The sequence below is a fragment of the Colletes gigas genome, unplaced genomic scaffold (assembly GCF_013123115.1).
Source record: "Colletes gigas isolate AHSC1104 unplaced genomic scaffold, ASM1312311v1 Colletes_gigas_Sc00014, whole genome shotgun sequence".
Classification (NCBI taxonomy): domain Eukaryota; kingdom Metazoa; phylum Arthropoda; class Insecta; order Hymenoptera; family Colletidae; genus Colletes; species Colletes gigas.
The window spans coordinates 4,079,432-4,099,408 of record NW_025106643.1 but is presented as its reverse complement, the minus strand read 5'-3'; the positions used below and the strand labels follow the sequence as shown (position 1 = coordinate 4,099,408).

At 36.8% G+C, this 19,977-nt stretch overlaps 1 protein-coding gene across 6 annotated transcripts in view; it reads right to left on the bottom strand.

The window, feature by feature from the left end:
• Window positions 1–19,977, bottom strand: part of LOC122399682 (plexin-A4) — an 817,700-nt gene that overhangs the window by 648,821 nt on the left and 148,902 nt on the right. For all 6 annotated transcript variants that reach the window (XM_043400546.1, XM_043400548.1, XM_043400547.1 and 3 more), the window contains one exon: window positions 305–1,585. In XM_043400546.1, the coding sequence (XP_043256481.1) occupies window positions 305–1,474 (1,170 nt within the window). In that variant the 5' untranslated portion in view covers window positions 1,475–1,585. The remainder of the gene's footprint in view (window positions 1–304; window positions 1,586–19,977) is intronic.

Here is a 19,977-nt window from a genome sequence, read left to right as displayed (position 1 = left end):
TAAGGATTGCACAGAGCCTCTAAGAATTTCGATTTCAAGATCGTGCAACATTTTAAGGGCTTTGCAAGAATTCGTGAGAACTTGTAAGAATTTGCAACTGAACTGACCTGCATTTGGCATATTCGCAAGAATTTAACCGAAATGTCTATACATCATCATTGGACATTCTCCATTAACTTGTTTTCTTATTTACATTATAGAATCGTTAATAAATTGCTAGATAATCGGCTTCACCAACTTCGTGGGAGCCAACGATTGCTGATTTGCACGTTTTCGGTTTACAAAATGATTTCCAAGGACTCACCGTTAAGATGCACTGGTGACTCGGCGAGATGTATTCCAGTCCTCGGTGTCCTTCCCCGCTGAAGCACTTCTGTATATTGGTCATGAACTTCCTCCTGATAGCCTTTAACGAGTAGACGCAAAGGGCGGAGTGCGGCTTGGGAACGTCGCTGTTCGTGCCGTTGCTCTCGGCAAAAACCGCGAACAGCACGTCATCCTGGGCGGTGATACCCAAATCTCCGGCCAGCACCGATCCAGCCTTGCCCACGTACGCGGCCTGGACGAGGTTGTAGTACACGTCGTTTTTGGTGCAGTTGATCGGTATCTCGGTGTACGAGTAATAATGCTGGTCGTCGTGGCAGATCCGGACCAGCTTCGACAAGTACGCCGGCGAGTTGGTGTTCTTCATTTGCGTGGTCATGAAGTAACTGAAACCGCCGCTGCTGAAACCGTAGACGTAGTTGATGCGGTACCGTTCGCGCGACAACGAGTTCACGTACATCCTGGTGCCGGTGGTAACGGCGGATTGCGCGATGTTCAGCATCTTGTTCTGGTCGAGGGACCTGGAGCTCACGGCGGGCACCTCCGATCTGTACGGCGAGTTGCCGGTAAAAGTGACACCCACGTACATGACTTGAGAGACAGGCGGATTCGGCGGACCGGGCGCGATGAACGCGACCGTCGACATCGAGGCGTTGTTCGCCACCACCGCCTCCTTCACCTCCAGCTCGACGGTAGAGATGTTTTGAAGATTTCGTACGCTGCAGGTGCCCTGCGACAGGGTCCCGCAAGCTATCAACCTGGTGGTCGTGTAGTCGATCACCAGCGCCATGTTCACGTTGTCCACCAGCCTTGTCGGCGTCTCGCGCGGACAGTCGATCATCGAGCAAGCGGGCGAGTCGCCCTTCGGTCCGGTCACTTCCTTCACTACGAGGCTTAGGTCCGGCGAGAGCTGATACAGCCGGTTCACCGCGCCCACGTAAACGCGACCGGTGTTCTTGTCCACGACGAGATGGTTCATACGCTTCACCTCCGGATCGTGGAACCTTTCTACTATGTCGGCGGGGGTCGAGCGGACCGGCAGCCGGGGGGACAGCAGCACCAGTATCGACAGGAGCAGACGGAGTTGCCGTTGATGCGACAGCATCGATCCCATCCTCGTCGGTGGCTCGCTACTCGGGAAGACTAGCATCTTTTACTACTCTACTTCCTACGCTACGGGGCACGATCTGTCGTGGCTTCCTCCTCCTTCGCTGCGCCCGATGATCCTCGCGGAGGCGTCCTCCTCGAGCCTCGCCCAGACCTGCACAAAACCAATCGACACCAAACGTTAGTTTATGTCTCTATGCACACGGAACTATCCACTTGCTACTGAAACTATACCCGGTCTAACGAGAACTTGCAGGAAATATAAACAGCTGCACGCGAGCAGAACTTGCTATACAGATCCCTACATCGTAGGAAGGAAGCTAATTTTCGAAACAAAAAACAGTCGTCCTCGATATTAACATTTTTATTAAAACATTCCTGATTGATTTTAATGATATACAGGGTGGTCCACGCAATTGTTACAAGTCATAACTCCGTTATTATTGCATTTCCGAAAAAATGCCAAAGGAAAACGATAAATGGTTCGAAGAGCACTACATCTGTAGGCCTTTAAATTTTTTTTGGGATTCAGCAGTGCATGTGCAATTAACAATTGTATCATTTCTTTAAATAGAAATGCATATTTTTTTTATATAGATCGATTCTTCTGTTCATTCTACGTATAAAATGATTAGGGTACCATGGCAAAAAAATTATTAGATCTCGAGATATTTTCAAAAAATGTCTTTATTGAAGAAGATGCTCAAACACTACATGACTATGTTGTAAAGGTAAACACCCTTTTGACATTGTTATCATAACAGAAACTGATTTTTACGAGTAAGCATATCATCATTCAATAGCAATTCATATATCGTAACTCGAGTACGAAAATTAAGAATTTGAAAAAGTGCGGTTTCTAAAAAATAAGTTTTGCAATAACGTTATCGCAACAAATACATCAATACGTTGGCCAGCCTGTTCACCTGATTTAAGTCCCCTAGACTTTTTCTGTGGGGTTATTTGAAAGATAGAATTTATTCAAATCCCATAGATTCTATAGAGAATCTGAGAGAAAGAATCATATTGGAATGTGCAGCAATAACTGCAGATAATTTAAACGCAATTATGCAAACAATAAAAAAACGTTATCAGAAATGTTTAGAATGTAATGGAGAAGCGTTTGAGCATCTTCTTCAATAAAGACATTTTTTCAAAATATCTCGAGATCTAATAATTTTTTTGCCATGGTACCCTAATCATTTTTTACGTAGAATGGACAGAAGAATCGATCTGTGTAAAAAAAAATATGCATTTCTATTTAAAGAAATTATGCAATTGTTAATTGCACATGCACTGCTGCATACAAAAAAAATTTAAAGGCCTACAGATGTAGTGCTCTTCGAACCATTTATCTTTTTCCTTTGGCATTTTTTCGGAAATGCAATAATAACGGAGTTATGACTTGTAGAATTCCTTCATGTGTATATTAAAAATGAGATAAGTATTTTTGTGATTGATATATTTTATTGAAATTTTCAGAAGTTACGTGTGGATGATATTAGAATTTTTTTATTATTAGAAAAATAGACACTTGTGCAGAATACTCGTATATTTCGATGAAACGAGAATTTTCGTTTTCCATCGATAATGTGTTAATACGATATTATTAATTACATAATAATGTAAATAAGGAGACAAATGAAAATACAAATTAAAATTATCACTCCGTACAATTTATGTTGATTCCGTGTCTGAACTGTCAAAATTTAAATTAATTACAAATGATTCGGTTAATGTATCAGTATTATGTCCGATTGCCAACGTTTATGTTTAAATAACGTGAACAATACGATCGATGCATTTTCTACAGTTTTTGACCGTGGGATGTTCTAATGTTTGTGAAATAAATTTGTTACATCTGTAAATTTGTTGCATTATATTTTAATTTGCAATAAAATCATCTCGATTGAATTTAAAAAAGGTTGGGCAACTAAAAAACGTTTCTAAACGTGAACTTCCTGTTTATATCTCCTGCCAGTTCTCAGTGAACCGAGTGTTATAAGATATTTAATGTTTTTGTAAGTAAAATATTGAAAGGACGAAAATCGTGACTTTGAGGTGACTTTTGACAGTGTTTTATTAACCAGGTTTTCAGGCTAGTTGGCTGTTTTTAAATCAACGAGTGCAATAGGAGGGCAGTTGTTTTTCTACAAAAATATTGACCTTCAAAGTTATAATATTTTCTGCAAAAGATCAACAAATTCCATGATTTCTCAATACTCTGCGTTGTTACCTCTATTTTTCACAATTTCCAACATTCTATTAGGAAGAGATTTTTATAACTTCTTAATTTTTTTTTGTGTGTTATACTCCTCCAGAGGAATATATTTCTTTGGTTAGAATTCCCAAGAATTCTCTATTATATACTAGCAAAATATTTTATTCGAAAAATGCTTTTGTTAATTTTGCAATATTGCATTAGCCTGCTGAAAGATGTATTTTTTTTTTTTTTTTTGGCTATTTTGTGTACATATTTCAAAAGTTGTCTATGAACAATATCTGCGTATTTTGCACTATTTATTCTGATAGAAATAAATTCTAAATGAAACGGATTTCTTATGTTAGCGTTTTATTTTCTGAATAAACTTTAATTGTATAGTATAAATTCAATATTTCTGATAACGTATTGATAATTTAGTTTGAACGTGATTTGACGCGAAGGTGTTTGGAAGATGTGAAATTTTTAGCACGAGTGTACAGGTGTTTTGCATTAATGGTTAGTTAGCACCGGGCCAACGACACTCGAGACACAAAACACCTTCTGCCGCCGAGTAATTGCACCGATTATCTTTTCAAACTCAAGGCGAGTCGAGCAAACGCACGCGAGTACCGATTCTCCGTGAATTATGAATAATAATGAACAGGAACCGTCAACCAGAGGCTGGTGAAACACACTGAAAGTTGCTGTCGAATTTTACGATTCTCTATTCGTTGCAAAGATTCGATGAACAACCGAAAATAAGTATTTTTAACGACTTAAGACTAGAACTACCGACAATTATAGTGTGTTTATTTGTACCAAAGAAATTTAAACGATAGATACGCGAAGAAATATATAATGCAATGGAAATAAGTGTTTATATGTTCTCTTATAATGTTCCAAAATTCAGTCGAGTAAATTTTTTACAAGTTTTATTAGAAATTACAAATTGGTCATTTTGACTGGTTTGGTAGTTCTAACCCATACGATGAATATATTTTGTTTAGACGAATATTGCTGTTGACATTCTATACGCTTCAGAAATATTCATACAGAGAAGTCACTGGACGCCAGAGAGTATCTTTTTGTTTCTAAATTTTGTTGATAAACGAATGAAAAGTGTTTAGTGAAACCATATTTCTATGAAGAACTATTCCTCGAAAAATTGGGGAATGGACTGTATTTTGAGAATACAAAAAGGCAAGAAAAGGACACCAAGACCATTTCCAAGCTTGTAAACACATGTGAGATGGCAAATAAACATCCATAGCCTAATAATTAATCTACGATGGAAGAATAAAGAAATGTTCTAGTTGTTGGCATTAGCATACCCCTCATTTAGTTAATGTTATTTTAAATTACTTAATTACCCATCTGGCAAGTACCTCATGGTACAAAGAAGATTGCAGTATTATAAACCCGTTAAGTACCGTACTTTGGGACCATAACTACCCCTTGGGACCGTGTACACCCCTGTACCACCCTTAGTGGGCGGGATTTCGAATATCTGAGGGCCCACGAGGGATTGACAGGGGTTCGATTGGATACACAAGGTCTCCACCTATTTTGGAATCTCTATAAAATCGTGGGACATAGGCCTCTCCAAATTAGAACACTTCAAGAACAGAACATCTTAAGAACTCCATAAGAATCGAACCAAGAACATTGAAATTACACTGATAACATATGTACATATTTGTGAATAAATTCAGGTGTTTGTAAATGGTATTGAACTTTTATTTACTAAATAAAAGGCTTCACGAACATAGTGGGACACTAGTTAACGAGGAAAACACGAGATACCCGCGTGTTAGAAGTAACATTATCCCGCGATAATTACTTGGGCGCGATCGTAAAGGGGTTGTTCGACAATTCGCGTAGGATTTCATGGAAGTCGATGAACGAGAACGAAAACGAAAAGTGAGAACGCGACTGTGGCAAAAGGAGAGAGAGGAACGAGAACGAGAACGAACTGGGGACGTCTCTGACAATTTATCGACTACGGAAACCAGGTGCCTTTGAATCGAACCCTGGCGCATACTCCTTTTAACGAAATGAAATGCCCGACTTTACGCGGGATGCACAGAAATATGTGAGATGTAAGAGGAAGAGAAAAAAATCTGAGAAAAGGGGGAAACGAGCGCGGGGACCGAAGAAAAGGTGTTTCTCGTTTCTTATCGCGGCAGAGGGTAACGTTCGATCGCAACAAAAACTTTCCTTATTTTCCGAACGCTCATCTCGGAGCCTGTCGAGGCTTTCCTTCTGCTCTGTCAAACATCAATTTCAATTTACAGGGGGGGGGAAAACCGCGAGAAAAACTTCGAATATCTTCCTCCAGACGGCATTTGTTGCGATTATTATCGTGACTCGAACAATGTTATTCGACCTCTGCTTATAATTTTCTAGAAATATTCATTTTCTAATTAATTAGAGTTTTATGTGTAATACTTGGGCCAATGTGTTTAAATATTAAGTGTGAGATTTCACGTTGAGTTCTGTTTATGGTAAATCTACTTATGTTTACAAGAATGGTATAATTTCTCTTTACAAATAGAATTGTTGTGGGTGGATGAATAGAACGTATTTGTTATAATTGTATTAATTGGTAAAAACTATTTTATCCATCGTGCTACGTATACAATTTTCTAAATTAGATTTTTAGGAACTAATGGATTCTAATTTATTTTCTATATTTAATTCTTCGAATGACAAATGATTCTCGCTTGTAATTGAGAAGTGCATCAAATATTCTTCTTATACTCGTTTGTTTTAACGCATTGTTGATCGGTGACGAGTTAACTCGTCACTGCACTTGCATTATCTATTGCAATTTATAGTTATAGTTTCTGTGTAAAATTGCCGGTCAACAATATGTTAACATAACCCCATAGATACGAATCAATGAGTGTCAAATATGGGGGCCATGATTAGACAAAATTGAAGATAATAACATACTGAGACATCAAATAAAATGATGATACGTGCTCAGGAAATCGTGTCAACATGAGTGTACAGAAGTACAAAAAACATAATAAAAGCCAGTATCGACATTTATTTATCTAAGTGGATTTTCTGGACAATGAAATCTCAAATGAAATAATTTTATTCTTTATTTTCAATTTGTTTTTTCATGTAGAATCACCTTCTCTCTTTTCGTTGTTATTAAAATAGGAATCAAACATTAAAAATGTTTCGAATCACAAAGGGTTAAGACACCCTGTTTCGGCCGTAAGGCACTATACCCACAGCTCCTTACTCTCTTCCCTTTCGTTGTGCCCAAAGGACCACCCAGACTGGTGTTTGGGAAAATACTGATAAATGAAGCCCCTTGCTTCTGATTGAGAGCCCGTTGATCTTCGTGTTAGATGAACAAGAGTATTTCTACCCTTGCAGAGAGTCGACTTGAGGTTGTAAGACTCGATCAAAAACGAATCTAAATCGAAAACTTGGTGTTACCCTTAATTTAAGCTTGGGTTCTCCTACCTAACCCAGACCTAACCCTAATCCAGACCTAACTCTAACCCAGACCTAACCCTAATCCAGACCTAACTCTAACCCAGACCTAACCCTAACCCAGACCTAACTCTAACCCAGACCTAACCCTAATCCGACTTAACCCTAACTCAGACCTAACCCTAACTCAGACCTAACTCTAACCCAGACCTAACCCTAACCCGACTTAGCCTTAACCCAGACCTAACCCTAACCCAGACCTAACCTAACCCAGACCTAACCTAACCCAGACCTAACCCAAACCCAGACCTAACCCTAACCCGACTTAACACTAAACCAGACCTAACCCTAATTCAGACCTAACCTTAACCCAGACCTAACTCTAACCTAGACCTAACCCTAACCCAGACCTAACTCTAACCCAGACCTAACCCTAATCCAGACCTAACCTATGAGAGGATTGGTCAAGCCAATCCTCAAAGTCATCACCTTGGCAGGGCGTTTCCTGCTTTTTGCAACATTCCTGTCCAGTGTCCAGGTCCACCATGCAACAGTGAGCAAGAACACTGCCTTTTTTATAAAGAATTGGGGGAAAGTCAAAGCCCCTAAGACCCCAGTGGTCTGCAGATATGCTCTACCGCGAGTTCACGATACGTCAATCGCTATTGAGGCAAGGAAGAGCTCCAAGGATTCCAAATCCCATGTGGAGTTTGGAGTTTCCTTGATGACCATAACGTAACTTGTCAATTAAAAGTATCTCGAAGGCCTGATCCTCAAGAATAGCGAAGTCACATCCGTATCATAAACCCCACGAAGGTTCCTTAAGAATCCTTAACACATGTGTGTCCCCATCAACTATCAGTGCGCCAAACAGTATAAACATCGAAATAAATCTGGAGACTTAATATTTCAGGCGATGGTAGTTACATCACCGCATCGCGTTTCGCTCTCTCGTTCGAAGATAAGGGGAACACAACCTTTTAAGCGAATCTACGAAGGAACACGCAACGATCGCGGAGAAACGGCGGAAGAGAATCGCGGTGGGTATCCAACGACTCGATAACTATCGAGATACTACATCCGAGACGGTGCGATTCCGCGTAGAAGGAAAGCCGCGGCACGTTGTAGCGGGCTGTTACGTGCGTGCAGAGCCCGCACACGCGTACCGCTTGCGAAAGATCAAAAGGAAAGATGGGCAGTAGGTAGTACCACGGCAGGTAGGTTGCTATCTGATGAGCGCACGCGTGCCTTTCTTAGCGTATCCTCATTGTGAACGGGGCGACACACGCACCTCTATGTAGGTTAAAACCGTAATTAACGATCGTCTTAATTGCCGACAGTTTACACCAGGGTACCAGCGATCTAACCGAGACGTCGCGACGGAAGGACGCTAGCCACCGGGGGACTAGCACTACCCTCCTCACCTTTTCGTCGGGAGACGCGTGAAAATCGAACCGTGAAACGACACTTTAATTAGCGTGTTTACGAGCGAACACGAGGAGAAAAATTCCGAACATTTTATATTACAGGACACACGTGATTTATTTTCAATATTACTGAAATTACTTAATTTGATCATTTTTCGTACGCGTAACGAAGTGGATGATTGTCTTCTTGGACGCGTACCTCACACGCCTACTTAAATTTCTGTGATTAGTAGACTGTGGATCTTTATGCAAATTCACATTTTTATTAATAGAATCAATGAAACGGAAGCTTCGCAGAGGGCTGTCTCAACCCCTAAATATAATAAACAACACTATGCGACTTGTAACATGCCACATGTCGACATGTTGCCTAAATGTTGCCTTAATAAAATTGTGTTTCGTCGCATGCGTCATTGCCGCATGCTACATGTTGCCTCAGTGGAATCACGCCTTTATATTTTTGCATATTGAATGCATTCTGTAGTTTTTTGAGGATTAAAATTTCCCATAAATGCATAAACATCCGCAGTCTAGTGATTAGTTAGGGGTTGCTCAGAGAAGCAAAGACAATGTAATGTTCGTTAACGCTTTTATTTCCTAGAAATCAAGCTGGTAGCTGACGAGACTCTTGGAGTCTACTCTGACTGAGCGTTGGGATGCTATCTGATCGACGGAGTTGAGTTTGCACGCTTCACGGTTTGGTGAAGATCACGATTAGTTGCTGTTATTTTGTGGAAAGGGTGGATCAGGAATGATTTTGAGGCTTAAATGTTTAAACATTTTGGGGGAATTTTGGTCGTTTAACTGGCAGGTAATGTTTTATTGGGGTAGTTAGCATGTGCAGCTGTCGAGGAACTCTATTTATGGGGTTTATGGGGTCAGTTCTGGTCGCGAAAGTACCTGATTGGGGTCCTAGAAATGCTTGATTGCTAGGAACCTTTGCCAAGCTACCTGTGTTGGGCTCAAATGCTCTTTGTAACAGGGTGTTCTTAAAATATTTCGCTTTGCAGAATTCAGAGATCATCTGGCAAGTGTACCTTTATTGACAATAGAAATTCCCGTACCCTGAAGTCATTCAGCACATTTTATTAGTTTCAAGGGGTAATTTGGGCCTATGTACCCGCTCTGTGGGTGGGATTTGGAGTCTCGAGAGGGATGGGCAAACTTCTGATTTGCAAATAGAATCACCGCATTTTTGAACTCTGTATTTAACCACAGAACAGAAACGAGGTCAGAGCATTTAGAAGTTACAGATATATGGACCACAAGAGTTACAGTTACAAGGGAACAATTACCAGAGTATACAATAGAATGCAAGTTTGGAAGGAGTAGATTTCAAGAACTTTTACGAATCATTACACAATCCCTGCTAACACGTAATCGTTGCATATACAGGGTGTTCTGGTAACTGGTGGTACAAGCGAAAAGGGGGTGATTCTGTATGAAAAAATAAGTCTCAAATATGGAATAACAATCTTTCATGCGAGGTTTTGTGTTTGGGAAAATCGACTTTGAATTTTCCATATTTTGTTATAGTGCATCTCGCTATAGATGATCGTCTCGATAGGTATCACTGCAATCTTTCATGCGAGGTTTTGTTTTCGAGAAAATCGACTTTGAATTTTCCATGTTTTGTTATAGCGCATCTCGCTATAGATGATCGTCTCGATAGGTATCATTGCAATCTTTCATGCGAGGTTTTGTTTTCGAGAAAATCGACTTTGAATTTTCCATGTTCTGTTATAGAGGATCTCGCTATAGATGATCGTCTCGATAGGTATCATTGCAATCTTTCATGCGAGGTTTTGTTTTCGAGAAAATCGACTTTTTTCCATGTTTTGTTATAGAGGATCTCGCTATAGATGATCGTCTCGATAGGTATCATTGCAATCTTTCATGCGAGGTTTTGTTTTCGAGAAAATCGACTTTTTTTCATGTTTTGTTATAGAGGATCTCGCTATAGATGATCGTCTCGATAGGTATCATTGCAATCTTTCATGCGAGGTTTTGTTTTCCAGAAAATCGACTTTGAATTTTCTATGTTTTGTTATAGAGGATCTCGCTATAGATGATCGTTTCGATAGGTATCATTGCAATTTAAGTTAATAAACAATTCCATAACACTGGAAGTGTTCATCAATATAAACTTAAATCAAGACAATGATCTACATACCCAGCGAAAATTCAGTCGATTTTCTCGAAAACAAAGCCCCACATGAAAAATTGTTATTCCATATTTTAGATTTAGTTTTTCACGTAGAATCATCCCCCTTTCGCCTGTACCATCAGTTATCGAATAGCTTGTATATTTGTTGATAAAAAGGTGTTTGGGAACTAACATCGATCGTTAACCTCGTTTAACATGAAGAAAAAAGGGAACACGAGCCCGATTCCGTCGCTTACGAGACGGTGGAACGCGCGGAATAATTTCTGCCCCGTGCATCGCCGAAACCCCACCGACAGAAATGGCCGCGCGTTAATTTTAATTACAAAGCGCGCGCTTTAATATGCACATTTATTTTAATGGAAAACCGGCGGGGTTTCCGCGCGATGCACTCGATAGCGCTTTCTACGCCTGCCCATATTTCATCATTTCCACGGAAACGCGAGATTTTACTTTTATTTACTTCGCTTGTTGTGGCCCCGTCCTGCTTTGTGCGGACCGTTTTTAAGTACGCTTTAGCGTCGGTGTCTCTGCTAGGGTCACTTTGCGTACCGAATTTTCCCCCCCAAAGGGGCATTTTTAACACTAAATTTCCATCGATACATTTTTCTATCGAAACTTGCTCGATAATTATTTTTTTTTTATTATTAATGCAATTTGAATTTCAAAAGAGGTCATTTTCCAGTGCTGTACAAACGTTTCGATACATTATAATACTTCACATGATACAATAAAAATTATAAACATTCGTATGCTTGCTAAAGAATTTAAGGGGAAAGTCTCGTGTGAATGATAGAAAATTGACCCATTTTTCTTAATTCTTTTTAAGGAAATGTTACATCCGACGTTATGATTCTTTTTTGCAGTTTACTTAGCTATCCTTTGGGAATACAAGATAATTTTTTTATTGATTTTTAGTAACTTTTAATGTTGTTATCACGTCCACAGTAAACATGTGTTTAAACACTGGCGCAGGTGATTGCAGCTCTCAAGATCGACTAAATTAAAAAAATCAAAAAGATTTTTATTCGGTAGGTTTACCAAAATAATTAATTTACGTTGCAAATTGACAAAATGGCGAAAGCTCAAATTAAAAATTGCAAAATTTCGTCGTTTCTTTTGCAACTTTTTAATAAAAAAAGGTATGATAAACTGATTATAACAATTTGATTTTGGTACGGGCGAGAACTGTTACTATGTGTAACAACGTGTAAAAATTTCAAAGCAATCGAACGTACAGTTTTTGAGATTTTATCAAGTCAGACATGTCATTGTACGGCAAAGGGTTAAACTAAAAAATTGTATTAATTGCACATATTTTAATTGAAATGCGGTTTTTCTTTTGGAATATGAGTCAATAAAATTGAACACAAATTTACAAGTTCCATAACTTTATATATGGAATCTAATACTCGTCAAATTGACGTTTTCTTAATCCAATGGAGATTAAATAATCTTGAGAAAATGAAATTAAAAAGATCGATTTTTTGACAATTTTTCAATACTCCCTCAAATCGAATAGTGTCCAAGATTTCCTTAAAATTCTCGAGATGTCCTCGCGATCGTTTTTCCCGGATCCCCTTAACGAGGAATTCAAGGATCCTGCGAACGGAATTGTCGACGTCCTGGCCAGGTTTCAACATCGAATCCACGTCGCAGACCGACCTTGATTTCACGAGAGATTCGACGGACCGAGAATATATTTCGTTCGATCGTTTCTGTGTTCAGATTTGCTGAAGTCGTGTGCGGAAAATCGGTAATCGCGTTTGTTAAACGATTTTGTCGAACGCCTATCGAAATTCGATGCACGTACAGCACCGGTTATGCAGGTTTCAACATTATTGAAATAAACTTTCAGTTTTTTAGTCTAACTTGGACAAGAGTTGGTAAAATTCAACTTTTATGGAGGTAATTTATGGTGTAAATGGTAGTTAATACAAGGAGGAAAATTTGTGTTTGGGAAAGTCAACAATAAGGATTAAAATTCGCAAAAAATAGAAATGTGACTCACAGTGGACGAAAAATCTCTCTTATCTTATTAACCAAATGTTAATTAACACCTTCGCGGGCATTATTCGCGTTATAGCATTCATTTTCATTGTGAAATATTCAAATTTATAAGCCACGTTATTATGCATTTTTTGAAATTATTATGCACTTCAATGCAATGGTTAATACTGGTTCATTGAATATTTTCATTTTATTTTGTCTTCATGTTTTTAAAAATTTCTTTTAGCTAACATATTGTGTAAATTAAGTAGGATTGCAACACTTGACGTTAATCGTTCATTTTTGCAGCTCATAAAATTTTTACTGTCCGCGAACATGTTAAAGCAATCACGTGTTAGTTTATTTTAATGGTCGACCTATTTTTTTCTGGATTATTTTGTTATTTGACTGTGAAATGGAATAATTTTTGTTTATTTCAATAAACTTTTATTCCAAATTTACTGATTCATAGTAGTCAAAATGAAAGTTAATTCGTTCGAATTAAATAACAATCTCACCACAACCTCTTATATATAATTATTTGGAAATAATTTATTTCTATCCTGCACGAAATAAAGTTATTTTTCGTATCGTGTTTGTAAAATAAAGACAGTGAAGTATTTGAAATTGTTATTTGTTAACAGTCACAGCAGAGTTAATCGACTATTTCGTCTCGATCAAGTGATCGATTATGCGATACTATTAAAAGCTAGACATTTTTCTATAAGCTGCAAGAAATTTCAAATGTACATTTATTTACACGGAAAGCAGATAAAGTGGAAGGTGTATACCTTGAAACGACTATAACAACCATAGAAAGCGATAAATTCAGGTAATAAATAACGATGAATTTGAAGAAATATGTTTGTAATTACGTGTACACTGTAATTTATTATACGATAAAAAGTAATTTACGCGAAAAATATTTGTTATATTTTGCTGTCCTCCTCCTTGGATGATAATTCGTTGGTGAAATGATTATTGAGAAAACGTGCATGCAAATGTACTACCGATCTCTGCTTGTATTCGTTTTGGATCTTATCGAATAAAACAAGCAACAGCATATTCATCAATACGGACCATTTAAACGAACATGATTACTTTGAACTTTAAATAAAAACATCTGCTATGTCCATTCGTTATAGTAAATGTCACATCGATCTGGATCTCGATAGTAATATTTTATTTAAAACACGATTGTATTCTCGACAGATCCACTCGGTGTTATTGGATGAGAGTAAAAGTAAAGTTTTATAAATCGTTGCTTATACCTGCGACTAACAAAGTTTATCAACGTGTTTTGAGTTATTACTTACATGTTGTAATTATATTCCGGTTCTTTGCGCGGCTTTCTCAGAAGTTACATTGTCGAAGAATTATCATTCGAAGAAGAGGAGAACAAAATGTGATAATTATTATTATTTTGCATTCGATACTTTTTATTTTTCGAGTAAATTACACGGTGCATTTGTAAACATGAATGTCTTTATTTATTATTTTTTTATAGCTTTTTATGATTGTTAGTTAATATTCCCGACAACATTATCGTGCAAAATAGACACACTCATAGCGAAGCCAAATATTGAAGCTTGTCTTAGTATTCATTCCTTTTTCAAAAATTGTAATTTACATATTTAGTTTTAACGGACATTGTTACTGTATTCACTTGTATTATTATTATATTCTCTTGTATTATTTCTGTATTCTATATTATTGTACCCATTTATGTTATTTCTGTAAAGCAAAATAAATCCAGAAGGGTTTCAATTGCTTAAATAAAATATTCCTGACAAAATTATCGTACAAAATAGCGTTGGAATCCTTGAATTTTGCATTCGTTTCGAAGTTACGATCGTTTGAAGTCGACGATTTCTAATTTTCCGCTCCATGCACCTTTCGCTTTATATTCTGTTTTTTAATTGCACTCTTACCATACATTCTTCAAATAAATTTTCTTTCATCGTTTCTTGTGATCCAGAGATGGAAGTTTATGGAAACGTGTGGTTTTTAGCGACGAGAAGAAATTCAATCCGGACGTGCATGATGGTTTCAATTATTATTAGCACGATTTAAGGAAAGAAAGGATTCCAAGATTTGGATTGGCTTTAAAAAGAATTTTTAAAATTAAATAGCTCTCGTAAATCTGACTTTCTCGAAATATACTGTCAGGTCGTTACGTAGCTAATCTTATCTGTACAATCCACTGTTTTTTTTGGTTTTCATTTATGCTTCAAAGTTCACTATTACCCTATGTTCTATGCTTCTTTAGAAATGTTTGAGACAAAAATTAAATAGTTTTGAGGAGTGCATAATCTGCTGTAATTTTTTTTCGCAAGTATTCATTTTTTTTCTAATGGAATCATATATTTTTTAATTAATCATTCGATGTAACTAGTAATTTCACGTTGAAAATTATGAATCTATTTATGATGAAAGATGATTAGTTCAGAAGATATTTCAACGTAAATATTGAAGCTTTTCAATCATCGAGTTGAAATATTTTTTAATTTTTCGAAATATTTTACACATTCTTGATTTTTTTTCTCGAAAATGCGTAGGAATTCGTAGGTATGTCTAATGACCAAAACTGATTATAATTGACCGACGCAATCAAAAATAATTTTTTCAGAATGATTTGAAATTTTTTAATTTTGTCGAAAATTTCACATCTTCTCGAATTTTTTTTATCGAAAATGCGTAGGAATTCGAAGGTATGTCTAATGACCAAAACTGATTATAATTGACCGACGCAATCAAAAATAATTTTTTCAGAATGATTTGAAATTTTTTAATTTTGTCGAAAATTTCACATCTTCTCAAATTTTTTTCTCGAAAATGCGTAGGAATTTGAAGGTATGTCTAATGACCAAAACTGATTATAATTGACCGACGCAATCAAAAATAATTTTTTCAGAATGATTTGAAATTTTTTAATTTTGTCGAAAATTTCACATCTTCTCGAATTTTTTTTATCGAAAATGCGTAGGAATTCGAAGGTATGTCTAATAACCAAAACTGATTATAATTGACCCACGCAATCAAAAATAATTTTTTCAGAATGATTTGAAATTTTTTAATTTTGTCGAAAATTTCACATCTTCTCGAATTTTTTTTATCGAAAATGCGTAGGAATTCGAAGGTATGTCTAATGACCAAAACTGATTATAATTGACCCACGCAATCAAAAATAATTTTTTCAGAATGATTTGAAATTTTTTAATTTTGTCGAAAATTTCACATCATCTCGAATTTTTTTTATCGAAAATGCGTAGGAATTCGAAGGTATGTCTAATGATAAAAAATGATTATAATTGACCGACGCAATCAAAAATAATTTTTTCAGAATGATTTGAAATTTTTTAATTTTGTCGAAAATGCGTAGGAATTCGGGGGTATGTGTAATTACCAAAAATTATTGTAATTGACCCCCGCAACCGACTCTGATTACAATCCACTGTTTTTTTTTTTGGTTTTCATTTATGCTTCAAAATTCTCTATTACCCTATTATGTTCTATGCTTCTTTAAAAATATTTCAGACAAAAATTAAATAGTTTTGAGGAGTGCATAATCTGCTGTAATTTTTTTTCGCAAGTATTCATTTTTTTTCTAATGGAATCATATATTTTTTAATTAATCATTCGATGTAACTAGTCATTTCACGTTGAAAATGATCAATTTATTCATGATGAAAGATGATTAGTTCAGAAGATATTTCAACGTAAATATTGAAGCTTTTCAATCATCGAGTTGAAATATTTTTTAAACTAATTGCTTTCTGTCATAATGCGGTACTTCTCTGTTGAGAATGCAGACTTGAATATATTGATGCATTAAAAAATACTGGATGCCACATGAAGAACATTATTTTAATGATGAAAAGTTAAACAAGCGTTTTTAGGAATTTAAGTTTCGTCCATTGAGGGGATTTTCTAGAGAGCGTATTTTAAATAAAATAAAAATGTTTAAAAAAATACATTCTCTCCGTACATTTTACATAAATTCGTACAGGTTTCCGCTTCGTTCGTTCCTGTTTCAAAATATAACAGCATAGTACGTCGAAAACGTTTGAATGTTCGTTTTTAAAATTATGGCAAAATTATAAAAGAAATCCAATCTCCAAACTGTTTCGTGACGATGTTCGATTAAATGTTGACCCTTTGCACTCCGGATTATATTTGAATTTTTGTTTTTAAATGTTTTATTTGAAATTTACTAAAAAATAAGGCAATTTAAACAAATTCAATCAAATATCTGTTTTATTTACACTATTGTTATATTTTGTAATTTTGCAAGTGTATGATATATCTTTGGTTTGTATTTGACAAAATATCGAGTCACATTCGACATAGGAGTGCAAAGGATTAACTATGAAATAATTATATGGCCAGCTCTCTTGTTCAGATTGGCATAAATGACGATCCACGATGTCAATGAGGCTATGAATCTCAGGATATTGATCCATGTACTATGGCAATGTCCCACATAAGGAAAAAATTCGAGACCATCACATTTCTTCGAAACAAGATTTAAAAAATGCACTTCTAGAGGAATGGAACAATATTTCTAGTACTATAATCAAGTTTTTTTTGCCGCAAAAAAATCCCACTAGATACTAAAATAGCAAATAGACTGATTTTTGTTACGTTTATGTACTAAAATTTACAGTTTTTGTTATAAAATTAGAAGCGTACGAATACTTATTGCACGTATATTTCACGCCAATTTCTGGAAATTTGTTGGTATTTTCATAATAAATATAAATAAATAATTTGTTGTTAGTGACATTTGTTCCAGAGATTTCTAAGAATATGTATGCATGTTTTTGTTAACATACTTTCGTAATAAAGAAAGTTCTGCAAAGTTTTTGTTCAAATTGACTAGTGTACGAATACTTTTTACACTCACAAATTTCGTGAACGCGTTAAGTGTCCACATACTTATGAGCGGCAGTGTAAACTGACCTACTCTTTTCTGAATTACCGTGAGTTAAACATTTAAGAAAAGAGTTCATCTTAAAGGGGGGGCAATCTCACGTGAGAGCTCAAAAAGAGTGAAATTTAAATAGTTGGCCAAACAGGTAAATTACGAGGTTCGGTAGACACATATGTGCACGTTTTAAAAAGGGAAGAGCCCCGTTAAAAGAGCACCAGCGTACCTTAAGGGGTAACTACCTTTCCAAGGAGCAGTTCCCGTAACGAATGCGAACGTTTGGTAAACCTGGACGAGCCTGCGAGCAGGGAAAAGAATCGGAGAATGAAGCGTGGGTGGATAACGGGAAGGAACCAAAAGAGGATGTGCATCAAGGAGGCACTGATTCCGCGCCTACTTCCTGCTTCTTGGGATCAACGCAAGGCTTTCGTTTCTGAGGAATCAACGTGCACAGAGTAACTAGCCAGAATATTACGATTAAAGGATCTATCAGCACGAATTGGTAAAAAGTTTTGTCCCAGTTAAGAAGTTGGCCAACGAATTAATCCGAGAGTTTTGTTTCGTACCAAAGAAACGAGACACAATTATCCTTCTATCCGGGCACTTCAGATTTTTACAGGAAAGGAGAACGACGTGTAAAAACGTAACGAGCCGCGAAGGCTGACGCGTAATTGCGCGAAGCGACGATAGCAGTTAAAATACGCTCGAAACGCGGAGGATTCGAACGGGTGAACGGGTGTTGCTCTAACGTGGGAGACACCTCGACGCGAACTGCCTTCTTAAGAAACATTCCTGCAACGAATGCGATCGGGCAACTTGGATTCGACCTTAGGCTGCGTAGAAAAAGGTAACGAGGAAGAGGGAACGCAGGATATAACGGTGCACGGCCGAAAGAAGCGGTGCAAGTTCCTTTAAATCTTCCTGGCGTCTAGCTGCGAAACTCTCTGATTCCTCATTAAGTAAATGGCGGGGGGGGACAAAAAAGTTGCCAAGTAATTTAAAGAGATATACAGCGAGGGGTCTTCGTTGTTTCTCGCTCCGAGCCTGGCGAGTGCCGTCGCCGATAAGACGATTAGAAGACGTACAAGTTCTAACGCCCGAAAGTCTCGACTAAAACCCTTTGTTGTACGGGCGTTTAAACTTGTTTGGATCGCGAAATGTCTGGAATTGATATCAAAAGAAATTTACGGAGACGAATACTCCGCGTTACTTCGTGGCTCGTCGTTTGGATATTGGTTTCATCGAAGGTAATAATTATGCAAACGAAACAATATTCTTAGGACGATGAGCATAAAAGTTGTAACTAGCAAGCAAGGATTGTTAGGTGTCCGCCTCCAAATTGTTTCGAAACTTTGCAAGAGATTAGAATATTGACAAATATTCGATACGTATTTTTTTATTCCAGCTTGTTTTAATATTTAGGGGCTGAAGTCACCCCTCAAAGTTCATAAGGATAATATTCCACGCAATATATAAGTTATTGCATGAATGATGCCCTTGTCGTCAGTTACCTTTAGCAGAGTGAAATCATTCTTAATCATTTAAGTAAGTTTAGAAAAGGCTAGAAACGTGTATCAACATTTGTAATATTTTTAAGAAACCTAATAATTAGACGTAAATTGCTTTATGATGACAAATGATTGGCTTCCCATCGCTACTGTAGGGTAAACTCGACACTCAAAGTTCAGAAGATGAGGTATAAAAGTTCCTATGGTTAGCTTGATATACGGGGTGTTTGCCCACCCCTGGGAAAAATTTTGAAACGAAAATCAAGAATATTAATTTCTTGACTAAGGCTTCATTAAAAAATTAAATTAAACAATTTTAAATCATTCTGAAAAAATTATTATTGGTTGTGAGGGTCAATTACAATCATTTTTTATGAATAGATATACCCCCGAAATCCTACCCATTTTCGAGAAAAAAATTCGGGTAGGTGCTGAAATTTTTCGGCAAACAAATTTTTTCAAATCGTTCTAAAAAAATTATACTTGTTTACAAGGGTCAATTACAATTATTTTTGATGAATAGATATACCCCCGAAATCCTACCCATTTTCGAGAAAAAAATTCGGGTAGAAGCTGAAATTTTTCGGTGAAAAAAATTTTTCAAATCGTTCTGAAAAATTGTTTTTAGATGCTAGGTTGAATGATAATCAATTTTGGTCAGTAGACATACCCCCGAAATCCTACCCTCTTTCGAGATAAAAATTCCTTTTCGAAAATATAATCTGTGTAATGGTTCCCCGAAATTTCAATCTTTGAAACATCATAACTCCTGAACGGATTGAAGGATTTTAAAGTTTCGAAATGCAAACAACGCGTATTTCGATGAAGAATACGTAGAAATTCTAACAATATTCGAAAAGTTGCTTCTTCGT